This window comes from Copadichromis virginalis, linkage group LG4 (assembly GCF_057382275.1).
Source record: "Copadichromis virginalis isolate Kocher_CV1m ecotype Utaka linkage group LG4, C_Virginalis_male_GT1.1, whole genome shotgun sequence".
Lineage (NCBI taxonomy): Eukaryota > Metazoa > Chordata > Actinopteri > Cichliformes > Cichlidae > Copadichromis > Copadichromis virginalis.
The window spans coordinates 30,061,723-30,082,451 of NC_140621.1; the positions used below are offsets into that span (position 1 = coordinate 30,061,723).

The window sequence follows — 20,729 nt, forward strand, 5'->3', positions numbered from 1 at the left end:
TTCAGCCCTTTCATTCGTGTTGAGACCCCAGTAGGAGTATTTCTGATATAAAAGAGCTGTGCCCTCTGAAAAACAAGATCTATAATCACTTTGTTCCTCTTTCAATGTATTTTTAGCACTTAATCAATAAATGATGTAATGGCCTGATTTTTCTGGAACTTGATTTTTTTGGTTTTTGATCCCTGTGGACTTTTTAGTTGTTGCTTCTGGTAGGCATGACAGCGGAACAAAAAAGATTTTTAAAAATATATGGCACCAGACAAAAAGTGCAATTTTAAGTAGCTAAAATGAATCCAGTCTAAGGAAACCGTCCAGCAAGAAATCCTGCTTTAAATATTGTAAGTTTTCAAGTAGATGTAGGCGTGTAGCATGGAACAGAGGGGTGTTTTGTGATTTTTCCCTTCAATTATTTTGAGAAAATTGGATAGAAAAAAGCACAACCTGCTCTTGCTCTGACAGTTCAAAGATTTCTGTTCAGCCATAATCAGTAGAAACAAGTACTCAGAGCAGAAATCTGACTGCTCAAGTTATCATTCATCACAACCTCAAGAAGAGACTGAGATAGCATAGATGTTCTTGTTCTAGCTCATTTGAAATTACTTTGTCACTGTAACATGAGTATATTTTTGCCCAACACGTGTTCTGTATCTATTGTTTGTCTTTGTATAAGTCAATCCCCTTTAATGATTTGTTAAGTAACAGCTTCTACAGCTTTATTTTTCTTTTATGATCTGTTCTTTTGTACTACGGGTTTACCTGATGGCTGCTGTTTTGTTGTTGTTTGTCAAAAGCACCTCTATTGTCCCTTTGGTGACAATAAAAGTTCTCTCATTTTGAAAGCAAAGGTAAGAAAAGCTGAGGGGTTTTATTATGCCAAGTTTAGACAAACACAATATCAGCTCGATAATGGCCCAACTTGAGAGATGTAGGGCCCTCGGCGAGAGGCAAGACAATTCTTCCCACTATTCTCACCTCACAGCATACTGAGAAATAGACTCACTTTTTTTCTACCTTTCCCTGCCCTATAAAACAACGTCTGCAATGTTGAAATGCAAATTACTATCCCAGATGCTAATATACATGGAAAAGTAAAAGATAAGCTGATGAAATTAGGATCACGCTGTTCTCTTCAGACAGCCCACAGCTATTCTTTACTTTCTGTTTTTCAATTTTAAGGCAGCCAATACTTGCCTTGAACATCATTCTTTATTTACTCTTTTGGTGAAATAAGTCGGTTTACACCCCTGCTCCAAGACATAGTCATGCCTGGATAAAGTTCACTTAGTTGGGGACCAAAGTAACTGCATCATGTCTCACAGGCAAAAATTTGTAACACATAATTTTAAATATTATAGTTATTTAATATCTGTTATAGTCAGAATATCCGATAGTTTGGTTCTATAGCACCGGTAGCATAAATAGTGCAGAGAAACACAAGTAATTTTAGGGTACTTCATGTTGCAAGTTAAAGATCCTACAATATTAGAGAGAGCCAAGCACTTTGTTACTGTGGAAAGGAAAATTTCCTTTGAACAGGAAGGAAGAGAAGACAGAAAAGGAGCATAGATATATAAACAATCAAGACAAAGCAGGAACAGACAAAAGTTAGTGACATGCAGTAATGGCAAACAAAAGCACAGCATGCACAGAGTGAAAACAGCCATGTGACGGAGAAATGTTCAGTGCATCACGGAAAATCCCCACACCTAAGGGATGGTTCAGGGTCACCTGACCCAGCCCCAACTATAAGATAAGATAAGATAAGATAAGATAACCTTTATTAGTCCCACACGTGGGAAATTTGTTTTGTCACAGCAGGAAGTGGACAGTGCAAAAGTTATGAGGCAAAAATTAGGATACAATAAGAATAAATACAGTACACAACTGTACAGAATAGAATAAAATAAAATACTATATACAGTAGAATAAAATAAAATAAATATACAATAAGATAAAAATAGAATACAAATACAAATGCTATATACAACTGAGTAAAAATACAACGATGACAGAAAGGATTATTATTATAAACCTTATCAAAAAGGAAAGTTTTAAGGCTAATCTTAAAAAGTAAGAGGGTGCCTCTCTCCTAAACTTAAACTGGGAAGAAGGGCCTGAAGGTTCTGCCTCACATTCTCCTTTTAGAAATGTTTTGAAATACAAGTAAGCCTGCAGTCTGACACAGAAGACTGCAGGCTGAGATACTCAGTAAGATACATAATTTGTAAGTGACTTTAATTCAATTTTGCATTTAACAGAAAGGAAATTAGCTACATATTACAGCCCTCATATTAGGTACACCAGAGTAGTGAGTTTCAGAGATGCACAAGTGCTTTTTCTAGCACCTGTCAGTACTCTCGCTGTGGTATTGTGGATCCAATTAAGGAGTTTTAAGGAGCATTTTCGAACAACCAAATGATAAGGTATTACAATATTCCAGGCTGCACATAGCAAATGAACAACAAACAGGATGTACCCAATTTTGACAAAAATCACATAATGACAGAAACGAATCCAAGAAATTTTGCACAATGTGCAGGTTAAAGGAAACACTCTGTTCACAAATGTTGAAGTAAGTACTGAAATTTGTACGGTCAAATACGATGACTGAATGTTGTCTGAATTTACAGGCATGAAACTGCACATAATCCAGGCTGTTATGTTTTAAGACATGCCTAAGGATTTGTGCTGTTCTGTGAAGTGAGCCATAATGATAAAGGCTTTATATTCACCACATCAAGAATTTCATTTGTAGTGTCAGTTCTTCAGCATTTTTACTCAGTGACTATTGTGCAGTATTAGAGTCTGCTTTATATTATGCTGAGATTCCTCCTAATGGAAAAATCTAACAGAATTTGAGGAGAATTAATGGCAAACTGAAAGCTTAATCATTTGAACACAGAAAAAGATGACTCTGCACTATCTTCAGGTCACAAATGCAAGAAAGGGATGAGAGAGAAGGCAGACCAGGATGAACAAAAGAGCAGTTATCAAAAGCACTTGGGAGTACTTCTGGAACACTGAAATATTTCTTGTGATAAAGGCAAATTCTTGTAGACATTAAATTGCCTGGTATGTTAAAGTGTTTCACCTCTTAGTTATAGTAAAAGGCAAACCTGCTCCACAGTCCCAGCTGTGGGTGATAAAACTGGCATGATGCAACAAAATGGAATTTAAACTGCAGTTTTCCAACTGATATTTGTTTTGAAAGGTACATTTTTATTAGAATAATAATAATTATTCTCATTATGAGCACGTTAGCTTGGAAACTAAAAGTGAGAAAAGTTTGTACACGTCACAGGTGTTGCATTTTATCTTTATATCAAAGCACATGAACAAACCAGGACAATAGAAACTCCTTCAAACAGATTTCTGACGAGATGAAAAACAAAAAACAAAAAGAGAATGACTCATTTATGATCAGTTAAAAGTAGCGCTGTGCTGACTCGCACTGTTGAAAGGAGCAGCTGTTCTGGGTGATTCAGAAAAAAGCTTTTGAAACAACTTTAAATGACTCCAGTCAACACGGAGCCTTTGAAAATAAGTTATTATGGCCCTGCCTGATAATGTTGTGCTAAGCAAATGTTTATCGTAAAACAAAATGTTTGCTTGCTCATATTTGTGCTGCGAGTTAAAAGAAAAGATTGATAGCACTTGCTGTGATTAATGAGATGCTACTGGCAGCAAATGTTTTACTCAGCTTAATGTTAAGAATGAAAATTAAAAGAAAGCAGCCAGCACCAGTCTCTATTAAGGTACCGTAACAAAGATGCCTCTTGGTGACCATCCCCAGGCAGCCTCTGCATCTGCTGAGCTGAGCTGTCCTCGTACACCTTGAAAATAACAACACCTACATTAGAAAGCTGTTGCTCTCAGCTCTATATTCAATGCTGCCACACTGATTAGCATTCTGAGCTTGAGTGCTATTCCCTGGAATTGGTTATTGGTCTTCCTTACAAACAGACCGCACACACTTTGGGTTGGCAATCACATCTTCCCCACTCAACAGCCCCCGCGGTTTAGGTGCTCAGTTACCTCCTGTTCACGCTGCACATCAATGACTGCATGCCCAGACATGGAGAGAACACTGGGAAGTTTGCAGAAAGCATCATCATCATCAGTGATCTTTCTGTGTGATGCTGCTTAACATCAACAAAACTAAACAGGCAATCGATAAAAGGCAAAAACGGTGAAGCTGAGATGGACAGTTTTAGATTCTTGGGAATTAATTTCACAGAAAACTTGTCATGTGATCATACATCTCCACCCTGGTCGGGAAAACTCAGAATAGATAGATCATAATAGATAGAAATAGAAATTATGGGTTTTATATTATATCCGTCTGCTAGGATTGGCTGGTTAAAATCTTTATCTTAACAAGCATAAATATATACTGGAGTCTGTAACACATAACAGTGTGGGTTTAGTATTGATAGTGTTTTCTGATTTGTTTCAAATGAGCAAATATATCTCTTTTAAAATCAATATATAATATACCAGCTGCACAGATTAACTAATGAGGGACTTGTTTCAATAGGGTGAATTCATATACAGCTGTGACCCTCGTGACAATGGAGGATTAGAGTGCAGACAGCCAGGATCGCCATCTGTTATGTGAAGGCATCGGGCTTTCCCAGTGAGAGGAATTGAAATCAGCACAACAAAGGAAATCTCCAAACCTTGGCTCTTAGCTCTGCACTTCTTCTTTTTGGCTTCCATCATTAGAATAGAGGCGATATTGGCGATAACATCCAGACTGTGTGCATATGTGTTCAGGGATGAGGTACATGCTGCAGAGAAAGAAGGAAACAAAGACGTGCAGCACAGGATGAATTATTAATGAGCAGTTAGAAGTGCTAACCATCTGTGTCATAAGATACACAAATTGCTTGAGATGAAAATGTCAGATTGGTTGTTTTTTTTTCTCGTGTTCCACCCTTCTTCAGGTTCAGACACGCTCACTCTTGTGTCTCCTCCACAACGAGGGCATTCATTGAACAGGAGTCCTAATGTCTCTGACCCTAATGTCCCAAACACTCAGCTGATAGTAGACACTGCGGGAAAGTTGAGCCATACATTGATGTTTCCAAACATTAGCTGAGACTGACATTGAAGATTCAAAACATGACTTTGTATTTACACCATATAGTTCCAGGGTGTCTCCTCAATGTCTGCAAGCTTGTGCGGACCATTTTAGATGTGTTTACATACCTTTTGTTTTGGGGTTAATGAGACTTTATGGCAAATCTAAGCAGACTAGAGTGAAGTATAGTTTAAAGGAATAGTTCAAAATTTTTAGAATGAAACATAAATTAATGTTAAACTTATTATGAAGTTATAAATCCAAGGCAGTTTGATTTGGGACAACCTTCAATATACCTAACAGTATATCTGACCATTGTATTTATAATTTTTGCATTGCCCCCATAATTCTTTTATTTTTATTTTTTGTGCTTTAATCATATGGTTGTCACTACTTAACACCGTATGCTTAAATAATCAGATTAATTTATTATTCATTTAATTATCTGGTTTGAAACAAATGCAAATTCTCAAATTCTAATGACTATTTTTCTACTAGACTGGGCTCATCAGGCCGACATCAACGCCATGCATATTTAAACACTCTGAGATGAGAGTGATTTCAAAGATATCACTGTCAGCCGTGTGGGTTGTCAATTTTGATATATGTAAAGATCAGACATCAAAAATCCATTCCCTGACCTTTTTTGCATTTTTCCACTCTCTGCATTTTCATTGTACCCCACTCTCTGAATTAATTGGTTCATTAGTGAAGGCAATTAGGAGCAGAGGGTGCGAGGACAAACTCTGATGTCCTTTTAGATGTATACAAAATCATTCATCCAGCAGGTCTGAGAGCTTCCAAGCACATCTGTCATGGTCCCTTTAAAACGCTGAGCTGAGCATCTGAGACTCGCTGTGTGAAAGAGCAGCCTCCGATATGTGAACCTAAGGAAGATTTATTGAAAACAAAAGTTGAAAACTGATGGGTGTTCTACCACTTTTCCACTTTAGTGCTCAATATTTTCAGAAACTAAGGTAGAATATTTATTGATATGTACTGACGCACTTGTTCCTCTACCTACTAATGTCACTCCACTACATGTCATATGTAAATTCTGTACCTACTTAAGGTACTGAGAGAGTAGTGTTTAAGATTTTGTTTACTAGATATTAATATACTGTATAACAGTATTCTGCTGTAAGGAGAGTCCTATTGTGTAATCACAGTCTACTGGTTTGAAATTTTAAGAAAGGGCTGCTATTTATCTTAGTGCATACTTCACACCATGTATTTTTACATACCCTAATGGCAGTCTGAAGTCAGTACTCTTGCTTACAATCGGTGCTTTAGCATTTGTTCTGAACACATATTTTGCAATTACTTATTTATTTAGTGCTTTTTTAGAAAGAAAACTCCAGTAGATTTTCTACTTGCTTTTGAAAACATTACTCTAAACTGTTTTTGGTAACTGTGGCACTTTACCAATCTATATTCTTCTGTCCTATCTGGCTATTTTGTAATACCTTCAGAATTTAAAGGTGTTAAAACAAAGGCTTATACAGAAGTTGAAATGGTGTCTGTTTGATACTTTGCATAAAATACATTAATTATAGCGGATTCTCAAAAACTAATAAGGTTTATTTTGAAGGTTGTTGTTTTTTAAGACAATGAGTGATGTGAAAGTGAAAACCGAAATACTAGTACGGTAGGCTGTACGTGAACATAGGAGGTGGTTTGTTTTTTCTGTGTTTAGGACGCGTCCGCCTGCGAGACCCAGAATGCTCCGCGCCGAGCAAAGATGGAAGAACCCAGCAGCTGCGGGAGAACAATGTTTTGGCTCTAGATATTAAAAAACGGACAGCTGAGGGTAAACCACGCGAGCCAAAGCAGCAGGGTCATGGTCCTGCACCGGTAAGATAAATTTATAAAATCCAACTTTGGTTACAGGGTCGGCGGGAGCTGTGTTTGAACTCCTCGTACGGGACAGACAACAAAGCGGAGCGCAGCAACGTTACCGCTAGTTAGCGGCTAAGTTAGCCGTCTCGGCTAGTCGGGCGAGCATCATTGTTCGCTGGGGTTGTGTGGGCCGTTTGTTATGGGTCATGCCCGTGTTGTCGCTCCCATCGTTTACAATCGGTTAACTGTCCGGGAAACAAAGCCAACATTTAAAGAAGCCCCTCAATAATAGCACACGATGTAAGTTGTAGTCATTTATTTCATCTTCCGACTCAAAACAGCTTTTGTCCTTGATCATTTCTCCACCTCACAGATTTAGGTTGGCTTGTGTGTACCTCTGTGGTGATACCTGCCTCTAATTCAAATATTCAAACCCAGCGTTAAGAAAAAAGTACTTAACTAACTTTGTTCAGATGCTTTGAAAGAAATGTCTCTCTTCGTATTACAGTCGTTTTCCCATTCGTATTCGCATCATTCGGCGTTTTTCTCATCGTAAATCTGCTTGCTGTTATTGCATGGCGATATTAATTATTGCCTGCTCCTGCATCACAAAGAAGGGCCCCGCAAGAGTCGTTAGCCAGATGGTTAGCCAGGGAGCTAATTTCATAGAAGACGAACGGTAGTTTTCCTAAATGTCCATATGGGAGCACACAGTTTATCTGCTTTAGCGCATTAAAAAAACCCATAGTTAAGTACTTCGACTAAGTTTGATTTACTTATTTATTTATTTTATTTACAAAGTTGGATTTTTGCTAGCTGAGTTGGTTATTTCTGCTAGCGTACCCCAAGAGGCTGCAGGCAGAAAGCACTCGCGGAGTGGTGAGAGACATGTTCAACATATAATTGTATTTTTGTCCGGTTGTATTATTATCCTGGGAATCATAATGTAAACAGACATCTTAGCAAATATTGGTAAAATTAGATTTGGATGTAAATAATGACGTTTTAACTCCTGATCTTGTTCAGATGCGTGCATTTGGCTCCAGCCTGAGTATGTTTACATGCACACTAATATCTTGGTTATGTGTTAGATGTAAACATCCCATTCTGGTTTCAGAAACTGGAAATACTACCTGGAGCTCTCTGTGATGGAACTTGCTTTGTGGTCTAGTACACGGTGGGTCAGATAATAAACGGGTCCTGTGTTCATGCATTATCCTCACTATGATCAAAACTGGCATACTAGCATGTGCTCGGATCTGTTCCCCTTGGTTGCTGTTGTTTATGTAGCAGCCACGTAATTACACCATCAGCCTTTCTAATACAGCCCGTGTGAGCTCTCGTTGATAAGCTCATTCAAATAGGATGACTGGGTCAGACAGCACCATCAAACAGATTAACATACAAGTTCAATCCTGTCCCCACTTCTCATGTTGTGACCAGAACAGCTCTGGCTGTCACCTTTTTGTCCTGTAAAATATCGAGCACGCACACAGTAATTGGGAAAAGAATTTTGCACAGTGTACCACCAGCTTATTTGCACTTGTCATTGTTCGAGACTGTAGCCTTTTGTTGACCCACAAATCGTCACTTTAATCCGACTAAGCGTCTAGTTGTGAGATCAGAGACCGTGACACCGATTCCTGTAGGCTAAGCTTAACCGGCTCCATAACTGTTGTCTATTGACTATTATTTGGATGTCCTCACATCCTGATAGCTAGTTATAGTTATCCTTTAAAGTTTATTGTGATTATGTAATATTATAGTCCTGCTGTCATTCTTTTCCTCACAGGATCACATTGATTTTCACCACATAGTTTTCCTGCCCGCCAGCCTTCACCATGAGCATCATTCAAGACAAACTAGGGAATGAATTCCTGCGCTGCAACGGGAGCATGGACTCCAGTTTTGGAGCAGGCATGATTATGTTCAGCCATCTCCCACCTGTCACCAGCTTCACACGGCTGGCTGCCCATTCCGTAATGCAGGACCTTCCACCTCAAGAAATGATCCTGAAGAAGGAGCGTGACTCCCCTGATTGCACCATGGACAACCAGGCTGGCAGCCTGGGATGTGCAGGTGTGGGAGACTATGTTCACACTATAGGTATCAAGCAGGAGAAGCTGACAGAGCACGATTATCGCTTGCCTCTCTACCCTGGTGGCCTGGTAAAGAGCACAGAGCTGCTGGAGGTGAATGTTGGTAACAACCAAGATTTATTGGTGCACGATCTCAACATGGGCAGTGTAAGTATTTCTGAGAGGATTGCAGACTGTGATTCATTTCTAGCAGTTTTGTAAGTGAGTCATACATGTGTATGATTTTTTAAAAGTTGAATTTCTTCCCATTATCAGGTTATAGATACAAATATTTTAAAAAGTCATTTAATTTATTAAAGTAATCAATGGTTTTTCTTGAAGCATTTTTGAGCCTTCGCTGGACAAAACAAGAGAACAATCACTTGCGTTATTTTCTGAACTTATTCCCCCGAATGTACCAAAACAAAGATTTGCAATAACATTTAGAAATATTGAATTTTACACCATATATAACAAAGAAATTGAGCATAAAATCCTTAATTGTTTGTGTTCTAATCATAAGTTGGGCTTATGTGGTTTTGATGAGTAAATAATATAATATTGGGAACGTACATTAGAGAAAATTGGTAATATGCATTTGATCATGAGTGTGTTTTTGGGTCTTGGATAGTCTGATCCCCAAGTAGCGCTGCTGTGTTGTCAAGCACGTCATAAGCTGAAAAACCTGAGGTGGAATAGCCTGACAGAAACTAGTCATATGGCGTTAAATCTATTGACGGCATGAAATGCAAAGTAGTTTCTCTTTCTGGTTAGAAGGGTGACGTCATCCAGCCTCGGCATGAATGAGAACGTCGTGGCGAGGACACAGCTGTCTTGTTTGAGCACGTGCTTCATTTCAGATCTCCTTTGTGTTCATTCAGATACAAATATACACATCCATGTTCTCCTAACAATAGCAAGCCGTCAGAGTTCGCCAGTGTTGTTTATGGAAAAACAGCCAATTATTGTCTTCATTGAGCAGCATTCATTTAAAATTGATGTTTAACATTTTTTGTTACACAACATTGGGAGCCTTTAGAATCCACAGATTTTCATAGCAAGTTGCAGTAAAAGAGTGTTTTATAAATGTAATACTTTAAAAAAAAAAAAAAAAAAAAAAAAAGAAATTGCTTAATAATTATCATAAGATAGTGAAAAATATTTACATTTTACCAGATGTTTTTTTCCTTTTCTGGTAATAAACCAATGCCTACAAAATGTTGTCTTTTAAATACTCCATAGTCTAGACAAAATTGGACCCTTTTTATTTTGGTTGGACTTTCCCCAGATTGACCTAAAGACTGGGCTGATTTGAAAACAGCAGGTGCACCCACATTTGTCCCGTCAGCCTCCATATGGCAGTGAGGAGAGTAGTGTGCTTACTGGGAAAGAAATTGCAGGGCAGGAAGGCAAACAAATAGAAGAAAAGGCACTCATTTTCCTGTTCTCTGAATTAATGCCATTCGTTGCAGTGAAGTTTACTAAGAAGTTGTCATTTTGAATGTTTAGTTTGCAAAGTGTGCAGTTTCGTAAGAATAGTAGATGAAAAGTGGTGAGTTAGAGGCTGCTAAACCATAAAAGAACAATAAATTCTGCCCACTAGAACCACATCTTGCGCAATCACTTTCCAAGAGACAATTACAAGAGATTGTCCAAGCGTTTTGTTTGTTTGCATAAGCAGCAAACGTGGATCTGTTTGCGTGATAGTTTGAGACTGCAGGCCTTTAACCTTCAATCAAGTGATTTTTCTTGTCATGGCTCGCTCTCACGGCCCTCTCCCTCTCCTATTGTCATCCTCACAGCTGCCAAGTCAGTTAGAAAAGGAGCCCACTGGGAAAAAAGGTCGAAGGTCAAATGGTGATGGACAGGAGGGTAAACCAAGAAAGAAGAGAAGTGACGCAAAGGTTTGTCTTGTATTTATAAAACTGAATGCAACCATATTTTAGTTAGTCCTCATCACATCAATAATTATCACAAAGAACATACAAGTGTGCTAATTTGCTTTTGGCAGAAACAAAAAAAAAAAGAATGTCGGGGGGGTGCATAAAAAAATGATTGGCACAAAGTATTTTGTCTATTTCAATCAACTTTAATCAAAGCAATGCAAAGTGAAGTAATACAATCACTTTACATTTAATACAGTTTTGTTACTGGACCAGAGATTTCAATGTATTTACAAACATCTGTTTAATTTCAATTCTGTTGTGAGTTACATGGAGCTTTAAGTGCAAGTTGAGTTTAATGTTGAAAAAATAGATTATGCATTTTGAGTTAGAAGATTTTACCAATTGCAAAAAAGTGCAATATTTTTCAGACAGTGATATTTTAGATACATTCTGTAGAGAATGTATCTAGAGAAAGATGGCTAATTGTTACCCATCCCCCTCTCTCTTGTATTGTTCTATAGCAGTCAGTGATGCTGAATGCAGATGGAGGTAACCTGTCTCCAGGATCCAGGCCTCACATGTGTGAACATTGCAATGCATCCTTCAGAAGCTCCTATCATCTACGCAGACACGTTCTCATTCACACAGGTATTGTAGTGTGTCGATTTCACCACAGTGCTTAGATTTTTCTGCTCTGTGCATTTCCTTGTGGGTTATCTCAGTGGTTAGCACAATAAATACAAGGAAGGAAATGATGATGTCATTTGGCAGATGCTGCATTGGCCCATGCATCGTAGCTTATTGCTTTTCTACTGTAATATTATCTTCAAATAGTTCTTTGTCCAGTATTTACTAAGTGCTTTGGATTAATCAAATCTATTGAATTTGCTTCATTTAATAGGCAAGGCAAGGCAAGTTTATTTGTATAGCACAATTCAACAACAAGGTGATTCAAAGTGCTTTACAGAGACATTAGAAACAAGAACAAATAAAAAGCATGATTTAAAATTGAATAAAACAAGCAAATAAACTAACTAACTAATTAACAAACAAACAAACAACAGTATATAAAATCAAAACAGATAAAATCAGAACAGTAGATAAAATCAGTAGTTAAATGTAAGTTTTGAAATTTAAGCTTAAAGTGTGGATTTGGTGCTTTATTCAAATGCAGCTGAGAACAGGTGAGTCTTCAACCTGGATTTAAATAAACTGAGTGTTTCAGCTGATCTGAGGCTTTCTGGGAGTTTGTTCCAGATATAAGGAGCATAAAAGCTGAATGCAGCTTCTCCGTGTCTGGTTCTAACTCTGGGACCTGATAAAAGACCGGATCCAGATGACCTGAGGGATCTGGATGGTTCATACTGGGTCAGGAGGTCATTGATGTATTTTGGTCCTAAACCATTCAGAGCTTTATAGGCCAGCATCAGAACTTTAAAGTCTATCCTCTGACGGACAGGCAGCCAGTGTAAGGACCTCAGAGCTGGACTGATGTGGTCCACTTTTTTGGTCTTAGTGAGGACTCGAGCAGCAGAGTTCTGAATGAGCTGTAGTTGTCTGACTGATTTTTTAGGTAGACCTGTAAAGATGCTGTTACAGTAATCAAGCCTACTAAAGATGAATGCATGGACTAGTTTTTCCAGGTCCTGTTGAGACATCAGATCTTTTATCCTTGATATATTCTTGAGGTGATAGTAAGCTGACTTTGTTATTGTCTTAATGTGTTTTTCTAAGTTTAGGTCTGCATCCATCACTACACCCAAATTTCTCGCCTGGTTTGTGGTTTTTAGATGTATAGATTGAAGTTCTCTGGTGACCTGTAATCGTTTTTCTTTGGCGCCAAAGACTATTACCTCAGTTTTGTTTTTGTTTAGCTGGAGAAAATTGTGGCACAACCAGTCATTGATTTCCTCAATGCATTTACCAAGAGCCTGTACAGGGCCTCGGTCTCCTGGTGACATTGTGATATATATTTGTGTGTCATCTGCATAGCTGTGATAGTTTATTTTGTTGTTGTTTATAATCTGTGCCAGTGGGAGCATGTAGATGTTAAACAGAAGGGGTCCCAAGATGGAACCTTGGGGAACTCCACATGTGATACTTGTCTGCTCAGATGTGAAGTTACCTATTGATACAAAGTATTTCCTGTTTTCTACGTATGTTTTGAACCAGTTTAGTACAGTTCCTGAAAGACCTGTCCAGTTCTCCAGTCGTTTGAGTAATATGTTGTGGTCAACTGTATCAAATGCTGCACTGAGATCCAGTAAAACTAGGACTGACATTTTTCCACTGTCTGTATTCAGACATATGTCATTAAACACTTTGGTCAGAGCGGTTTCAGTGCTGTGGTTCTGTCTAAAACCTGACTGGAAGGCATCGTAGCAATTATTCTGTTTTAAGAAGTAACTGAGCTGTTAAGAAACTGCTTTTTCAATGATCTTACTTAAAAACGGGAGATTTGAGATCGGCCTGTAGTTGTTCATTTGTGTCTTGTCAAGATTGTCCTTTTTCAGTATAGGTTTGATTACAGCAGTTTTTAGTGATTCTGGAAACACACCTGATAATAAAGAAAAGTTGACGATCTGTAACAGGTCTGACTCTAAAGTCTTTGAGACCTTTTTGAACAAACTTGTTGGCAGGACATCTAAACAGCAGGAGGAGGAGTTCAGTTGACCTAAGATGTCCTCCAGGTCTTTGCTGTTAATAGGTTGAAACTGTTTCATGGTGTTTAAACAGTTTTTTGGTGGACACAGTACATATCCTGGATCTGCTGTTGATGTACCAATTGCTTGTCTAATTTTTTGGATTTTTTCAGTGAAGAATTTGGCAAAGTCATTGCAGGCCATGGTCGAATGAAGTTCAGCTGCCACTGACACAGGAGGGTTTGTTAGCCTGTCAACTGTAGAAAATAATAATAGAGGTTATCCCAGGCCATGAGCTTCACTGCTATCCTAACATTCAGGTTGTTTTAGATGCTCTTTGTTCGTGAAAGGCAAACACAAATATGATGCGAGGCCTATCCTCTACCTGTACAGCCTTTTATCACTACTCATCATAGGGGAACCCATGCCTTTTTTCTATAATTAAGCTTAATTGTAAATGTGTTGTTTGCTGCTTACAAGGGCACATGATCGCACTAGCTGCCACTTCTAAATTAAATCCATCTTCTTTTAAGGTTTTGTATTACAGTTTCTGGTTACAATAAAGCTTAATCCATTTGCTGATTGAAGTTCCTGTAAATAAAAATAAAATCCCTGTATGTGTGCATAAGTGCACATGCTGGTTAATCTTTCTGTCTCGTTATCAAGTAAAATATAATTTGGCTCCTCCAGACCTTGTCTGAGAAATGTTTTATTTCCTTTGTTTGCTCTTTGTCTGAATGTTTAGCTGTGGTGTGATAAATGTATCGTCATAGACGATAGAAAATTGATTAAAAGAGCAGGCCAGGAGCTAGTGTTAATGTGCCAGATCTCCTTTGGGGTGTACAGAGAGAAAACCCAAATTTCTATTGTAGAATTTGATGTGGAAGATCATCCCTGAAGTGCTAAGTGCAGAAGGGGCAGATTTTAGGAGTTTTCTGTTGAGGAGTCCAAGCTTTAAGGTGGCACATTTGATGAGGAGCATACCATAAGCATTATGTCATTAATGGGATTTTTGCTTCGTGAGTTAATCTACAGAGGTAAGGCTGACAATGCAGAGTTCTACTACACACTTAAGGTGTACCGTCCACTTTGTGTCACTTAATTGTGTCCGTATCATGGATTGTGTGTACCAACATGAGGTGGGTCTAAAGCGCAGAAGTTTTTGACCTGCACAAACATCCAGCTGATTCTCCAAATTTTCCTCCTTCCTTGAAAATGAAATTCACATTTAGTGTTTTGGCTTAATGGAGGTACACTAGTGGAGATTGCAGAGGCATAAGTACAAGAGGTCAGATCAGGACTTCCACAGCACTTTCTAAAAGTGGCAGGTGTGCTGAAAGTCACTCTGTATTTTCAGGAAGAGGATTTTTAAGTTGAGATTTGAATAAATTTAAATTGAGAATGGTCTTTGATTTTTGTGCGCTGCTTCCTTTTTAATAAACAGACCTCATACATGCCTTTTATAAAAAGAAAAGTTAGAGAAGAAGTTTTTCTTTCTCTCTTCCTTAAAACAATGGACTTTACTCTAAGAGGCAAAATTGAGAGAATAAGGTATGGTAAGCACCTCTGAAATCCAGTGCCGTGTGTTGCAATAGCAGTGACACACCCACACACACACATTTTGTGTTGAGTGAGCCAGGTATTTGTTCAAGCTGCCAGACTGCCAAAGTTGAATAAACACCTTTATGACACACAGACGGCTTGTAAATACTGTCCTCAATTGCGTAAGTTGTGCATGGGTACGTATTATGTGTATATCCTGCTTTAAAGAACTATATCACATGAGTTATTATAACATCACAGTGATCATGTGATCTTATTTCAGGTGAAAGACCCTTTAGATGCACTCAGTGCAACATGAGTTTCATTCAGAAGTACCTTCTCCAGCGACACGAGAAAATCCACAGTGGTGAGTAATTTATGACAACTAATCATATGACCCAGGGGCCTAATGCAAACTCGAGTCATTATGTGTTTTTTACCACACTAAAGGATGACTAACCTATAGAGTGTCTGTTTTTGTGTAACAGGAGAGAAGCCATTTAGCTGTGACCAGTGCAACATGCGGTTTATTCAGAAATACCACATGGAAAGACACAAAAGGACGCACAGTGGAGAAAAGCCGTACAGATGTGAGACCTGCCAACAGGTTTGGGAACTAATTAAAGCCTCCTCTTTGCTATCCATCAAAAGGGTTTATTGGTACTGTTGTTATTTTAAAATAAGTTGAGTCATTTTTAAATGCAACTCGTGTTGTTTCAGTATTTTTCTCGGACAGACCGACTGCTTAAGCACAAGCGAACCTGTGGAGAAGCCATAAAGAAGGGGCTGGATCCTGGCATGATGGACTTGAGTTGTGTAGAAATGGGTAATGGCAGCTATGGGATCACTCAGGGAAATGCTGGGAGTGGCGGTAGGAAGAGGGGAAGGTCTAAAAATTCTGGAGAGGGAGGGGAGCGCAAAAAGAAGAAGGGAGATGGAGGGGGGTTGAGGGCATCCCACATGCATGGGGCTGTATCTGGAGGCTATACTATCCATGAATACTCACTGGAGAATCAAGCGGTTTCTTCCTCTACTGAGCCAGACCCTAGAATGCAACAAGGCCACAACGGCCAAGCTCCAAAGATGGCATTCAAAAAGGCCAATCGTAAGGGCTTGGATAAAGCAGGTCTGGGACAGGTCAAAGCAGGTACGTTGGAGCAGGGTGGGGGTATGGATGGCCTTGGGCTCCTGCAGGGTAATGGGGCTAAAGTCGGACCCGCCAGCAGCAATTACGATGACGCCATGCAGTTTCTGAAGAAGCGTCGCTACCTTCAAGCAGCAAACAATGCAAACGCCTCGGGACCTCCTGTAGCTGGAGGATCTAGCACTGAGTATGATGTAAGCATCCACTTGTCTTCCCAGCCTTCTGTAATCCAGGGTGGCATTTCTGGTGTAATGGACAGCGATGCTTCTCTTAGTCTTGACAAGTCAGGGATCCCTGATGAAGTGTTGCAGAGTCTGCTGGACCATTATGCCCAGAAACCTGATAACTCACACCAGGATGTTCACTTCGACATCAATGACCAACATGTGGCACTGAACCCTACCACATCTGATGGTGCTGACATCAGCCACAACACCAACACACCCAGCCCATCAGGAGACAAGACTGTGATGATGCACGAATACTCCCGCTTCCTGCTGCAAGCTTTGGAGCGCACCAGCCACAGTGCAGGCTTCCCTCTGGGACCTCCTGCCTCAGGACCCTTCACTGGTTCCCACCCAGGAAATCCCATCTACGCTGACAAGAACATCTACACTACGTCCCCACTGGAGTGCGGGTTTGGCCAGTCGCTGCCTTCGCTGTCCTCTGTGCCAAAGTCTCACTTTGCGATGCTGACAGGCTCCTCACCACAGCACAGCTTCCACCTGGGCAGCCTGGAGGCCTCCACACACCAGCAGCTCACCCCTTCTCAGGAGCTCACCGAACAGATGGAGAAACAGCACTCCTCCACTCCCCCTTCATCCTACCAGATCAGCCCATCTGACCTGAGTAGCCAGAAGGACCACCCGCCTGTCAAAAATGGTACAGCGGCAGCCTACCCTCTGGCCCCCTCGCAGGATCTGGCCTCTCTGGACTCCTCTAAGCCTTCCTACCAGATTGAAAACTTTGCCCAGGCCTTTGGCTCCCAGTTTAAGTCAGATGGCAGAGGCTTGTCTTACGGCACTGACTCTGGCAGGGAGGTGGATCACAGGATACGGACACCTGTGTCTGAATTCTCAGGGTATAGTAGTTTGTTATCTGATGTCAATGAGCCAGTAAGTACAGGTTCCAAAACTCCGACAAGCCAAAGCTACAGATGAGAGCCTGAGAATGAGTAAATGCTCTGTTGTTAAAGTTGATGTCCTTATTTTAATTTTTCAGTGCTCCTATTTTATTATTATTATTGTTATTTTTTTAAGTGACATCTATATTTTAATTATACTGATGCTTTGTCTTTGTGCCCACTCCTCTTCCTGCAATGAGCCTGGAAGGCTTCCTGCAAATGCAAGTTTTTTTATTATTCTTTTTTTTTAAGTATCTGTAATTTTAAGTTAAATATGTACTTTACTGTTTATTCTGGTCACATTAGTGACATTAGGTTTGGTCATTAATTATGAACTTTTTCAGTAAGTGTAGGGTAAGAGCCAGACGTATTTCTTTTTCAACGAGCTGAAGTGTTTGAGCAATCAACTTTACAACATAGAAATAACCACGATGGCAGGGATTAGCCCAGAATAAAACTAGCAAAAAAAACAAAACAAAATAAAACGTGTTTGTCTGTTACAAGGTTAAAGTATTACTCAGGAAAAAGTGAGAAAGGAGAGGCTTACGAGGTGCAGTGAGCACTCTTTTCAGAAGTGTAAATTTGCGACTTCAAAGATGATATTTCTTATGTTTTATTACTTGTTGAATGAGTGTGACATAAACTGACTGCTGCCAGCTCACTTGAACACTGAGAACACTTTCTACTTGGCTATATAGAGATTATGGTACTTTAATGTCAATGTGAAACTCATGTTTGCTTCAATAAGGGCCATATATAAATACATATATCTATATATATATATTTATAAAAATATATATTATGTAAAAGAACAGTTTTAATCATTCTGGGCATCTTCCAATCCAAATTGAGGAAGAAAGGGGGCTGGTTCAGGGGTCAAATGTTGTCCTTGGTGTATTTTTGGAGAACAAAAATGATGTTAAGGCTTTTCTTTGGCCAATAGAGGTTGCTGTTGGACAGCGATAGAATGGCCTTCCCCTTTTCCTCTTCTGTTCTTCCTCTTATTTCAATTAGCACTTTGAACCGATTTCTTACATTGAGTAAAGTACCACGTCGGATCAAGGAAGCTCAAACATCAGACATGTTGTATGCAGATGGGGGTTCTTGGGGCTGAGCATATGGGATGAGGGGAGGGTTGATATGGGAAAACTGGGATTTGATCTTGCTCCTCCTGTTTTTAGGGAGGGGTTAGAAATGCTAATATTTAATTGGGATAATGTAAATGTAATTCAAACCCCCTAGTTTTAGTTTGACTTGTTACTCGAGTTTATCAGCTTTGCTTTCATATTGACTTTAATGACAAAATGTGATAGTGATCAAGTATTTCTTCAGCTCAGAAACATGTATACACATAGAGAAATATGTTGTATACATTTAGAGCTTTTGCTTGTGCTGGCAGTACCAAGCCTGTTTGTCCTGTTAGAAATTGGGTGCCTATTCCTTAGAAGTACAGCAACAAAATATTGTCTCGTAAATGTTTAATGTAATTTCTCGCTGGTTTGGAAATGTACTTTATGTAAAGACAACAACATAACAATAACTGCGCTGTCTTCCATAGAAACGACTGGCCCCGAATGCTGGAAATTATATCACTTTGCTGACCGAGTCGCTGAACCCCTTTGTGCCCAATTTCATGGAATTGGGGCTGAATATTGCTCCACGTAAAATTAAGCAATCATCAAACATGGCAGACTGAATGCAATGCTGTAATATCTGAAATAATATGTTGCCATGTTGAGGCAAGAATTTGCCTCACGTATACCTCATATCACAGTAATCCAGGGACAAAAGGAGTGACGGTGTGACGTATGTAGCAGAAATGCTGTTGTGTGTGGAAAAACGTCATGATTCTGTGCGACTGTTTTAAAACATTTGTGTACATGACATTTGTACATGTGACCCATTAAGATGCTGTTTCTGTAAATGTCTCTTGCCAACCAGTGTTCAGTCTCTTAAGTTCAACCTCCTCTCGCCCTCACATCTTATTTTTGCCATATTGTTTCGGTGTTCTTGTTTACAAAAAATGTACGAAACACTACACATTACTGAATTGTTACCCCTGTATAAAATTAATTTTGCTACCCTTTTTTTTTTTTTTTTTTTTTAAATAACAGCCAGATGTTTGCAGCTGATATCTTTCACTTTTATGTTCTTTCAAGTTCATGTGACACATTTCGCGAGGTTGATTGTCCAACGAATTAAGAACTGACAGTAGGAGAAAAATAATAAAAATTGTTACCAAGAAAACTGATTTGTTTCAAAGTTCTTATCAAATGTGTAGTTACTCATAATGAAGATCTTGGCACATTAGTGTAGTATAATGTATAAGAGGCTTACTAACGCTAGATAGAAAGATAGACATCACCATCTAGTGACAGCAAGCAGTTCTTTAAATAACTCATTTCTTTGGAAGGGGTGGGGCGGGAGTTGCATAAACAGCACAGACTCTAAAATGAGTTTGATAGATCATGTGTTTGTGACTATATGATTGTCATTTTTGACAAAGCATATAATAATTAAGGCTGGATCAGGTGACAAAGGTTTCTTCCTGTTGAAGGGGAGTTTTTCCTTTCCACTGTCAACAAAATACTTGTTCATAGGGGGTCATCTGATTGTTGGGCTTTTCTCTTTATTATTGTAGTGTCTTTACAATATAAAGCACCTTGAGGCCACTGTTGTTGTGACTTGGGACTACATAAATAAAATTGAATTAAATTGTGTTCAGGAAACAGATTTGTAACCAGTGAGTTCCTAAGGAGGCCTAATGGGAAGATTAGTTTGCTATTTGTTAATGAAAGATGAATCAGATTACATTCGATACACTGGTGTACATACACTCACGGGACACAGGTTGCCAGTAAATGGACTGATTCTTATGTAGCACTTTTCTACTCTCCCGGAGTACTCGAAACGCTGTATACAACATGCCCCATTCACACAACCACTTCTAAACTCAAGTGCAAACTAATAAATATTCACACACATTCACACCCCGATGAACACATCGGAGGGCAACTTGGGGTTAGTATCTTGCCCAAGGATGTTTGGAATGCAGACTGGAATTGAACCACGAACCGTCCACTCAGTAGCGGATCTGCTCTAACACCTGAGCCACACTCACCCCAGTACCAGGTTGGACCCACTTTTGCCTTCAGAACTTCTTTAATTCTTTGTGGTATAGATTCAACAAGGTGCAGCTTTAATCTGAGATGTTGGTCCAGGTTGACATGATGGTATCACAGTCCATTCATGATGGAACGCAGGTTTTCATGTTTATGCAACATTCTGACCTTTTAATCCAAATCCTGCATCAGGTTGCGAAACAACAGACCAGCTAACATTTTTCCAGTCTTCTGTTGTTCAGTTTTGGTGAGCCTGTGGAAACCACAGCC

The 20,729-nt window shown here is 39.3% G+C and overlaps 1 protein-coding gene across 3 annotated transcripts; it reads left to right on the forward strand.

Annotated features, from left to right (window-relative positions):
- The first annotated feature begins 6,817 nt into the window (after nucleotides 1-6,817).
- Nucleotides 6,818-18,963, forward strand: znf281a (zinc finger protein 281a). 3 transcript variants are annotated; one of them, XM_085454832.1, is made up of 7 exons: nucleotides 6,818-6,937; nucleotides 8,715-9,168; nucleotides 10,803-10,904; nucleotides 11,408-11,534; nucleotides 15,354-15,437; nucleotides 15,559-15,677; nucleotides 15,791-18,963. In XM_085454832.1, the coding sequence occupies exons 2-7, from the start codon at nucleotides 8,764-8,766 to the stop codon at nucleotides 17,372-17,374; spliced, it is 2,421 nt and encodes an 806-aa protein (XP_085310958.1). In that variant the 5' UTR covers nucleotides 6,818-6,937; nucleotides 8,715-8,763; the 3' UTR covers nucleotides 17,375-18,963. The 3 variants fall into 3 exon arrangements, with proteins under 3 accessions (XP_085310958.1, XP_085310960.1, XP_085310959.1); XM_085454834.1 differs by having other exon boundaries at nucleotides 11,411-11,534; XM_085454833.1 differs by lacking the exon at nucleotides 6,818-6,937 and adding an exon at nucleotides 7,005-7,222.
- Nucleotides 18,964-20,729: the final 1,766 nt, after the last annotated feature.